Genomic DNA, 11,997 nt, shown 5'->3' on the forward strand with positions numbered 1-11,997 from the left:
ATAAAATATATTGAGCTTAAAAAACATTTTGTAGAAACAAATACAGTTTCTACACATCAGATCAAACCCATTTGTGAGCCTCCATTATTAAAATATCACTTAAAGCTGAAGTGTTCAACTTTTGCAATGCCCAAAAGCCCTAGTTTACCATGCAAGTCAACTTTACACACATGCAGAAATTACACACGTCACCTTCTGAAGAGATACAGGGATAAAAAAGAAAACACAACTCCGAGTAAGGGGTTTAAAAATCTTTGATTTATTTACAAATGGCAGAGTTTTGCAGAGTGGACTGAAAGACCCCCAAAAAGATTGTCATAAAACATTTGTCCATCAGTGAATTACAGAAAATTGCATTGCACATTAGTCAAAAACAACTAGCATGCATATTATTCTCCAAGTCACCAAAATAGATTAGATTACAAAATATAGCTCTCAGTATAAACATCAGACTTGTCTATACAATTCATCTGTGTAGAGATTCTCAAATACTTTAAAATTTTTCAAGAAGATGTTTCAATGAGCTAAAACAGCGCTCAACTACTTTTCACATTTGCAAAAATAGATTTGAATGTCTATTGCTCCTCCTTACTGTAAATATGACATTCAAAGCATCTAAAATGCAAGCCCTGCTGCAAATGTTTTGCTTGCAAACACCCAAATAAAAGAAAGAACACTGATCTCTAAACAGGGGATGAAAGACACTTCTAAGGGTGAAAAGAAACTGTCAAAACTCTCTTGTAAAATAAATGATTTCAGTGACGTTACAAATGAAGATAGTGAGGATAAGAGTACTGGACTGTGAGAAACTAACAAGCTCCTGACACATAAATCACTACAAACATTCTCCTACTAAAAGTTACACCAGTCATCAATCACAGCACTGACAGGAAGCCTGTCCTGCCAGAGCATCTGTGCGTTCAGCTTTCCCTAACAATCACACTTCAACATGGCATCCAATCCAAACATCCCATAGTGCAGCTCAAATCAAGAACAATGAGTGAATTCCCACAGATGCACAGAAAAACTAAAAGTTTACCTTCTTCAACAGGTTCTATGCGTATCAGGGCATAATTTAAACATAGTTTAATTAAATTATCTAATAACAGGATTAAATATGCGGATAAAGTTTCTTAATAAACACAAGGAGGTGACTGCTTCTTAATCTTGACAACCACGACACCACTCACAACAATGGTCCTCTGGCGCCCTCTGTTGACCTCACCCACAAATGAACTAAACTAAAGCAGCATTCATGAAGCCAGTCACAGTTAAACAGTGCTCACATACAGCATCCTCCTTGGGTAAACGCGTCAGTACACTCATATACACTATGGCACACTTGAAGCACAATTTTTTGAATCCTAGAGACAAGTAAACCAGATCGCTTGCAGTAATTTGGACAAGTTGCGATCAATTCCTACCATGACTTTGGCTGTTTTAAATGTTATAAATATCACTGTTTTCTTTGAAGCGAGCCACATAAGAAATTATTTTGGGAACTAAGAAATAAACACCCAAAACAAACCTCTTATGTGGCACTAGATGGAAATCCCTGATTTTATCCTGTTTGTGAGACTATTGCTTAAAAGGTTTACTTTGCATGGTCTCTCACAACACAGAAAAGCCTACAAATGACCTTAAGATACACACATAATAAATGTGAGGGCAAGCCATGCCGATATATTAATCAACAAATTACAAGCAATAAAGTAAATTATAGTTCTATATATATACACTCTCTTTACACTCTGCTTTCACAATTAATGAGAACTGAAACCAAATACAGCTAGGCCTACATAACATTAAAAGCCACACTTGCCAAAGGGACAGTTCACACAAAATTACATTTTTACACTCATTTGCGACCCTGGAGCACAAAACCAGTCTTAAATCGCTGGGGTATATTTGTAGCAATAGCCAAAAATACATCGTATGGGTAAAAATGAGCAATTTTTCTTTTATGCCATAAATCATTGAAATATTAAGTAAAGATCTTGCTCCATGAAGATATTTTGTAAATTTCCTACTGTAAATATTTCAAAATGTAATTTCTGATTAGTAATATGCATTGCTGAGAACTTAATTTGGACAACTAATTTTCTCAATATTTAGATTTTTTCAAATATTTTCCGATCCTAATAAACCATACATCAATGGAAAGCTTATTTATTCAGCTTTCAGATGTTGTATACATGTAAATTTGTGGTCCATGGTCACATTTCTTTCTTTCTTTCTTGGAACACACAAGAAATGTTATGCATTTTGGATGAGCATAATATATGCATTCACTATACAGAAAAGAGCAGCAGGAACATTCTGTCTAATATCTCATTTTGTGGTTTTCAGACACAAGCGTTAGTTAAATGATGGCAGGGATTTAATTTTCCTAGAAGCTGTTAAGAGTTGTATTTGGTGTGTTTCTGTATCAATCATCATTCGAACATCCATATGTCAGCAGTGTAGCAGCATGCAGATCAGTGGTATGTTTTCACTAACACTTCATGGTGTAGGAACCCGCATAAAAATTCATGAGGCCGTTACTGTCCTTTTTAATATATAAAAGATTTATAAAAGGTTAAGCATTTAGATTTAGAACTTAAAACATATCGGCCAAAGAACTCCGAGTGTAATTCTGTTATAGGTAGTTTCAATGTTGTTGCAGGTGGTTTAGAAAGTGAAAAGAAAGTGTTGGAATTTGCACCATTACTAAAGCAGAAGTCTAGAATTTAACTCAGCATCCTCCAGTGCTACCATACTACATTCACAAGAGATCCTATGTTGATGTAAAAAAAGGATGTCTTTAGCTCTGCATTTAATTAGGGCTGTGCAAAAAATTGAATGCGATTTTCATGCACATCTCATCAGTAAAGATGCTCCTGTAATTAGAAGTATCATGGTTGCCAGGTTTTCACAACAAATCCTGCCCAGTTGCTTCTCAAAACTAGTCCAATAATGTGATATTTAGCCCATAAAATGCGAATTTTACCAGGGCAACCATTCCAAAAAATTTATATTTTAACCCCGGGAAGCAATTTTTATCAGGGAACCTCCTGGAAACTCGATTAGGCTAGTTTTGGACTAGTTTTAAGAAGCAACTGGGCAGGATTTGTTTTGAGAACCTGGGCAACCCTGATCTGAACGCACGTGCTGGAGATATACTTCTAATTACAGGAGCGTCTTTACTGATGAGATGCGCATGAAAATCGCATTCGATTTTTTGCACAGTCCTACATTTAATATGAATGAAATACCATTTGGTCAAAATCTATTAATGAATATCCACTATACAATATAAACAGTAATTGGTATTTCATCTTTTTTTTTTTCTAATAAGCAAAAAGCCAAGGCAGGACTGATCAATGCTTTAAAAAGACCTCATATTTGAAAAGTGCATGAGGTCGCAATTCTATCTAGACCTACACATAAAGCTGCATGTTCAGGCCAGGGCAATTACACTTCTGATACTCAATCACTACATTTTGTAACTCCTATTAATCTAGGTCTATTGCTTCAAAAGCGTACCTAAAGACATTTATTTAAATTTAAGCCAACTGACTTAAGTGGCGTGATATTTAGACAATAAAAATCAAGAGTAAAACTAAATAATTCTGTAAAAATGAATGGCGTTTTCAAGTAAGGGCACCAGACCAAACAAGGTACGGTGTATGTGAACAAGTTTCTAATGTCACAACAAAGAAATAGGGAATCTAGCATTTCAGCAATGCACATTTCAGCATACAAATTCTCCTAGGAACCCGTAATAGTGTCTGATCTTTATCCCCAGCACCAATCTCATGATAAATACACTGAAATATTGTCATATAAACATGCAGACACATATAATTAACTTGTCTTGCTGAAGTCACTTGATAATGCAACATCGGCTGAATGGTGAAAAGAATGGTCAGTGCAACCTGAGGATGTTTTGCATCCACCGAGTTCTTCCACGCACCACCTCACAGAGGCTGTGAATTCTCATACCTGTTCTCCAGCAGTCCCTCGCTCCCCTGGTGAAACCAGCAGCAAAACAGCCATCCCTTTTCAAATGGCTGGAGAGAAGGAATGGATGACATGCTGGATGGAGGCATGGATGGATCAGGAGCAGATGGATCCAGGTGTGGAGGTCAGGGTGCAGACGGGTGTGGGAAAACCATAGAAGAGCGGGTCAGTCATGGGGAAGATGAGAAGGAAGAAGAGAACGACCCCCAGCACGTAGAAGGAGAGAATCGTGAGGCGGTGCGGGTGGTCCAGGGCCGTGCTGACCGCTGGAAAACCCATGTAATTGCAGAAGGAGTGGCACAGCACAGGACCCACCAAATGACCTACATACACATACATAAAGATAGATGCAGTTGTTTCTTTGTATGCCATTACAGTTTGTTTGATACAAATCTAGTTGAATTAAAACTAGAATAAACATTGTCTCAGCGTTTCAGGTCTGTCAATACCATTTCCTGATCACATTTCATCCAAAAGACAAAAAAACTAGAAATGTATTTTATACACAGAAAACAAAGACAATTTGTGAATTGTGATGACAGCTGAGCTTAATTCATTCCCTAATTATCATTACTGTCTGCAATACAGACTAAAAGTAAATCAAAAATCCAACAGACTTACATTAAATGCTTTTAAAATTACTTAGAACTTAAAAATGATTTAAACTCAATCTTCAAGCCTCAAGCTTTTCAAACTACTTCAATCTTTGTTGCTATGCTTTCTTAAGCAAACTTTATCTAGTTTACATTATGAATCTTAATTGTGTCCGGACACAATGATATTTTAATATAAGTCACAGAGAGGCAAAACCACAAACACTGTACAATACAAAAATAAAATACAATTAAAATTTTTTTTTTTTTTGCATTACGGAAATATGAACTGGGAAGTCAACGTGCTTAACTGGCATGAAAATAGTCACAATACAAAAATTATCTTAGAGGCCACAAATAATATTTCTAAAACAAAACTGACAATTTGACAATTTTCAGTCCTCTTGTCAAGTAGTGCATGCATCAGTAGTATTTAAAAAAATAGATGCACCTGTCCTGATGAATATAAAGGCTGTATAAGCTCCAAATACTGCAGTGTAGGAGAACTGGAACACTGAAAAATACACAAATAAACAAACACATGAGTAATTACGTCTCACGGGCAGCATTCCTCGCATTAAAGATGACAGTAAACTAATGACTCGATTACCTGCAGAGAGGAAAATCCCTGAGACAGTGCCCTGTCTGAACCGCAGGAGCTCGATTACATGGTGAAAATGAGCTGCAGTCACATGAAAACACAGAGAGAGAAAGAAGAAAAGGTTACCATAACAATAATGGTCTACAAAGCAATGCAAATTAAATTATAAACAGTCTTGTTTTTCCTGAGCAATTCAGTGATCAGGCATTCAAACACATTAATACAGAAGTGACATTTTCGGTCAAATAAGACTTGCAAAGGTTGATTTCCAGCTATTTTCAGAGAACCGCATTAAATGCTTGGGTTACCAATTACCAGATATCTAGGTAGTGCCAAGTACCAACAATAATTTCCCTGGAGATTATCCAAACAGAATCTTTAATTTTTTTCAAATCTGTTTTTAGTATTTGCTATTATTGCAGTAACCTTTATTACATTAGTTGCTATGAAAGGAAAATTCAATCTATCTTGTAAATGCATGTTATAGATTTTATTGTAAAAAAAAAGTCATCCATGCTTCCATGTATGAATGTTGTTAACATTTTAGAATAGGTAACACTTGTTAACTATTAACTACGACATTTCTCTCAATAAATTGTTAATTTGCTGCTTAATTTAACTAAATAGTTAGTAAGGTAGTTGTTAGGTTTAGGTATTGGGTAAGATTAGGGATGTAGAATAATCTCAAGTACAATAAGGCATTAATATATTCTTAATTAGCACTAATGCATGGCTAATATTCTAGTAATATGCATGTGTGGGATTACAAATTTATAAAATGTTAAATCTAGGTTCCAATATAATAGTAGACTTTTTGGGGTAATAAAGCTGACATCCAAGAAGCTCAAATCAGGAAAATCAAGTGTCTGAGACAGTAACCTTTTGTCTTTGTGTTCTTCCTTGAAGCTCAAGGCACAGCTGTGCCTTTTGTCTCTATGATAATGTGAAGGTATCAGTGTACTGTCAGGCACCTCTGTATTTAAATGACACTGTTATGCTGATAAGATCAAGGCTGGGAAGATGCCAGTGTCTGGTACTTTCCTGATTGCATTTGCATGCTTTGTTAAAATGGTCTCCACCTCTACTGTATGGATCCCTCCCACTTGAATGTATATAAAAACTACAATGTCTTAAGGACACGTTAGACTGTTGATGACTGCAGCGCCACGCAGAGCGTTCTCAATAAAGAATCCTGCTGAAGATTACCCAAGAGTCTCCTATTCTTCGTTTCTGAGTTCCCAACAATGCTAATAAGCAACTAATAGGCGTTACCTATTCTAAAGTGCTACCGAAATTTTTCATCAAAATATCATAACTCAACCTTCCAGGAAAAGTGTGAGCAACTTTTATTTAGGTTGGAAAGAGTGCATTATCTACAAAAGTAGCCTAACACAATGGGTCTTATTCACTATCCACATGCATGCACAAATTTGTGAATGAACTCTGCATACAAACATCACATGCAGCTTTAGAGTGTTATATTTTTGCTAAGAGGAGAGTAACGAAAGGCTGAAATTGAAAAGTTTTGTGGAAAACCCATATATTGAAATAATGAAGGTTGGGGCGGGGGGGTTGGGGGGGGGGTTCAGTAATTTAAATTACACTAAATTCATTAACATTATTAGATCATGGTTAAGAACAAATTCTTGTGTGTACGTATGTGTTGTAAAGTAGGAAGAAAATTTACTTGAGAAAGTGTCCTTAAATATGAACAATCCACAGAATTATTATTCATTGAAACCGAATGTATACACAGTTACTTGGCAAAAACATATTCCAGATTTGCACAGCCTTGGTGACATCAGCCAAAACAGCAGTTGTATTACATTTGATGAAAGACTACTTTTGTTATTTAGAGTAACATGCACTGATGAATAGTCAACATTAAGATGTGTATCAAGAATGCAAAGAGTCATTTTTTATTTCTTGTTGACCTAATGTTAAAAGCAGGATGAAGTAGAAACAAATAATTGGTGTATTTACCCCAACCTGTTTCTTAGCAAATGGTACATCACCACTCACCAACACCAAAGAAGAGTGGACATGTGAAGATTGCGGTGGAGGGGCCTGCACAGGGTACTAGCATGGGAAGCATGCATGCCCGAAAAACCAACTCCTCTGTCAATGGCGCCACAACCTGGTTCCTCAGCCAGCGCATGTCACTCAGACACAGCGACCAGAAACAAGGGTCTGCAAAGACATAACAGACCAGTCACATTTACAACAACACTGAAACTGAAGCCAAACTGATTCTTTTACAGCAACAGAGATAAACCTAGCCGATTTATTTGGCATAAAACGAAGATACAGATTCACTTCCAAAAGTGATTTGGCTGTCACTTGTTGTTGTCTGTAATAACTTACCATCATGACAGCTCACAACCAGATTATTTAAATCCCAAAATAGATTTATAAAGAGAGAGATTCACTGGAGTGGAGAAGACTGCTTACCAACTGCGACTTTCATCCCATCAATGAAACCCCAGGGGCAATCCATGGCTAGTTGGATCAGAGGACCCAGAAACAGCACCTGACAAAAAACTGAGTAATTAAATAATCAAATATAACACAAAAAAATGTGCTAGATCATGTGTCCAATAGAAAGACTATTCCACAATCTGAAAGTCCCTCAGAATCGTACATTTCAGGATTGTGTGGCTTTAGGTTGAAGATAAACACTTGTTTTCCATTATCAAAAATAAAAAGAAAAAAGAAAAGCCACCTACTAACCATGGTCAATAGCAGTGGAAGAATGATAGCAAGAATAAGACCATCCAACCGGATCCCCATTAGAGCCAGTAATGAGGGACCAGTCTATAGAAGAAATCAAACAAATCTGAGTAAGTCTGGTGTTTCTCCGTCAAATAAGGTTAAACACATTGGCAAAAACTTAATACAAAATTCTTCACAGCAAAACTGTATGATGCGGTGAGATAAAGGACAACATATCTAATAGAGCATGGTAAACACATACCGCAAACAACAGTTAGGACTAGACGTGTAGCCGTAAACTAACCTGAATGCCTGTGAACTCTTTCCATGCCCACACAAAGACTGGAGACAGAGCGGATACAATCAGTACACTGGTGAAGCGCCTCTTTATCACTGCAGGATGATCTCTGTTAGCGTAAACAAACAACTATCAGATTGTTAAAGTGCATTATACAGTAACAAGTTTGCATCTTGCCACCAGTTTGTTACATAAAACAAGACAAATATATAAACAATGGGGGGAGGGGGAATCAGACAGGCTGACACAAAATATGAATAATTAATTCAAAATATAAAATATGATTGTTTACTTAAATATATATATATATATATATATATATATATATATATATATATATATATATATATATATATATAGTGATTAACAGTTTTAACGTTCGATTTGGAACGCATTTTAAAACATTTGATTCGAATTAAAATGCGTTCCAAATCGCATGTTAAAACTGTTGATCAAATGATACGTTTGGAACTATTTTTCATTTTATTATATATATATATATATATATATATATATATATATATATATATATATATATATATATATATATATATGACTCAAGCAATACTAGACGTTTGCCTCAAGCTGCATTTGAACATTAGGTTCAAACGACATTTAAACATTTTTACGATACATTTGGTTCAGCATTCGCTTGAAACAATGTTTTTTCGAACACTAGTTTTAAACAATAAGTATACTGTAAGCGTCGAATCTGTCGTTATAATGCTGCCTAGGTAGGGAGCTCACTGGGTTTTGTGACACAGCCAAAGACTATGAAAAATACCTTGGTAAATCGCTTTTCCAAACGTATAAACTTCCAACATAGGAGCACGCTAGTAGTAGACAGGAGAGAATTGACACCCAGCAAAGTCCATCAGGAACAGACGGCATATTAGCACGGAGCTGACCTGAATGAAAACTTCCCATCAAATAATCGTCGTCGTTCATAGCGAGACCGACAGGGGCTAAAAATCCACTATATGCGCTTAAAAACTACAGGTATGGGTGACCCATTAAACACCACACAGTCAGCTATGTTTTTGTCCTAGATAAGTGTGTATGTCCACAATGGAGGTACTCTGAGTCTGAAGAAGCTGAGAGGAGAATGTTTTGGCGCCACATAATGACGTCATCGACGTGAGACGGTCCTGACTCCGGACCATATTTCCATTCACAACCAACTCACGATGACAGCTGTTGATGAAGATGCACTGTATGTTGAATGAGAAGAAGAAAAATTACGGGCAATTTATAAAACGCATAATGGCCCACTGAGATGCTCGAACCAGTACAATATGGTTGCGATACAATACGTTCTCCCCATTGTCCCATCTCTATTTCTGTTTATTTTTCAATCGCACTGTTTATTGCAGACTTTTCATCCTAATTATTCATTAAAACAATTAAAATAAAGCACGAAATGATTTATGGAAAACTCTAAACTGTAACAGGAATATCATCCCACTGTTAACTTTTTTTTTGCATATTGATGTTGATGAAAATAATTTTTGAAATGGAGGACAGAATTCACAATTAGTTAAAACAACCAAGCAAACCACAACCACTGAAAAATATATTTGTGTGTAATATATAGAGTTTTGATTCATACATATATAGCCCTTGTGACAAGTGGTCTAGCCTAGCTATATATTTTCTGACTTCCATAAAGACTGTGACATGTATTAGCTTTAGTTCATTTTGTTGTGGAAATATTATTAATGTCCTACAGTTAAAGAGCTTTATACAACTGTCTTTATAAAAATTAGGTTAAGCATGCGCATTACCACGCAGATGGTCGTCTTAATTGAGAGGTGTTGACGACAGTGACACAGCACAATCACTGCATATATTAGCCTAAAGGTGTAAATGACTGACTTCCAAAGGTGTATTCCTAAATGCGGAGGATTCCGCAAGCTGTCAGATCCCTCGTTCGAGCGTCACTGCGCGCGTATGTAACGCTCATTAATATTAATCAGGCGGAAAAAAATCCTCTAATGGCGATGCCTGGTTTCTGAATATTAATGACCTACTCCTGACGTTGCGCTTTTACGGTCCAATGGCAAAGGCTTGGCTCGTGAATATTAATAACGCCACTACCATATTAGGATTGGTAATTTAACATCCGGGGGCGGGGCTTATCCGTGTCGTGGCACTCTGACCAACCGCAGAGGCGCATGATGTGGGCGAGGGCAAAACCCATCCTCGGATTTCTTTAACGGCGGAGAGCTGCGAGCGAGAGATGGGCGTGACAACGGAGTGTATGGACTAGACTGAAAACACTTCTCCTGGATTAAGATCCGCGCTGTCTTCCGTGTAACTGATGACAACGGAGTGTGGCAATGCAAACCACACGACGCGATGCGCGTGCCATCCAGTTTAACACCGTGAGCGACGAATTAACAGTACGACGCCCTATTTTAAGGCCACACGGGGATTGACAAGCCAAGGATATTCAAGGCAGGGGTCTGTAACATCATCAGGTGCGTATTTGGATAGTTTTTGCTTGGCGCGCTTGTTCAACGAAATCTGTTCCTCTTTTTATTGTCACTTAAACAGTCTTCTCCTTATATGTCAGTGTTATGTAGATGCGTGTGTTCTTCTGTAGTTGGTTATTTCCTGTGCAAATCATTTGTAATTTATATATCTATATATATATATATATATCTATATCTATAGCCTATATATATATATATATATATATATATATATATATATATATATATATATAGGCTATATATAAACTGTTTTATTAAAATTATAGCCTACAATGTGTAATAAATAAAATTATTAATTAATTAATTTTTCCGTGAAATCCCTTGTGTAGGCTACTTCCCAGGCCTCATAGGCAGCGTGAGATTGCTTAGTATAAATAAATAAGAGCATCTTAATTAGCCTGTATGTTGGTGTAGTGGGAAACAATTGCAGTGATGATTCTGGTGAATACCAAATAGGTCAGGTTTTGGTATGATAACGTTATGTAATATGTCCATATGTAATGTGCATTTGAGCAGTCTTTACCGACGGATTAAAAGGAATGGCAATGATACAAGTGTGACTCTTAGATCATGCTGGCGTCTTATAAATCAGCTGTTAAAAAGTGTTGCCTGACTTTCATATTTCATCTACTAAACGTCTCGCGTGCGTGCGTGTATTTCCTGGGGGAATCGGTATTGTATGATTACGTCGCAAAATTCGAATTTAGACATCGAAGTATATAATTCGGATCTTAGAATTCGAATCTTTGCATTCAGCTGTTACTGAGACGCAATCCGCAGCAATCTGTCGTCTGAGAGCACGGGCTGGTCCACGGGTCATGCTGGCTCGAGTAAATGAGCAGAATACCAGCAATGCCATTACATAATCTTGAATATAATGTTAGTTTCTGATGGGTACAATAATATCGGATGTTTATAGAAATGATTATGAAAAAACTACTTTCACAGGGCCTGTTGGAAACCTAAATTGCACAACAGTGTGGTGAAGTTACATCACAAAATGTTGAGTGAACATTAAAAATTAAAGAAGGCAATTTAGTTTATTATTTCTATAATTAATTATTTCGATAGTTTGTTCATTTCATTTTTTTTTTCTTAACTGCTGAGCTAGTCCTGCTATCCTGTTTACAACTTGCTTGAATTACTACAAAATAAAAAAAAGCATTAGAAGCACATTAAATTAGCACAGCCTATATTGTTATTATTTAAATAATGAATAATCATGAATGGTTACAGTATGTTTGTCCAGTAAATATTTGTTGAGGTGAATAATCAGTCTGTCTTAAGAAAAGAGGC

At 36.4% G+C, this 11,997-nt stretch overlaps 1 protein-coding gene across 1 annotated transcript; it reads right to left on the reverse strand.

Annotated features, from left to right (window-relative positions):
• Positions 1-236: 236 nt before the first annotated feature.
• On the reverse strand, positions 237-9,335 carry LOC127962624 (CAAX prenyl protease 2). Its single transcript, XM_052562247.1, has 8 exons — positions 8,991-9,335; positions 8,213-8,315; positions 7,927-8,010; positions 7,648-7,726; positions 7,219-7,386; positions 5,206-5,277; positions 5,047-5,109; positions 237-4,325 (listed from the first exon to the last, which is right to left on the reverse strand). The coding sequence occupies exons 1-8, from the start codon at positions 9,152-9,154 to the stop codon at positions 4,099-4,101; spliced, it is 960 nt and encodes a 319-aa protein (XP_052418207.1). The 5' UTR covers positions 9,155-9,335; the 3' UTR covers positions 237-4,098.
• Positions 9,336-11,997: the final 2,662 nt, after the last annotated feature.

This window comes from Carassius gibelio, chromosome B7, assembly GCF_023724105.1.
Source record: "Carassius gibelio isolate Cgi1373 ecotype wild population from Czech Republic chromosome B7, carGib1.2-hapl.c, whole genome shotgun sequence".
Classification (NCBI taxonomy): Eukaryota; Metazoa; Chordata; class Actinopteri; order Cypriniformes; family Cyprinidae; genus Carassius; species Carassius gibelio.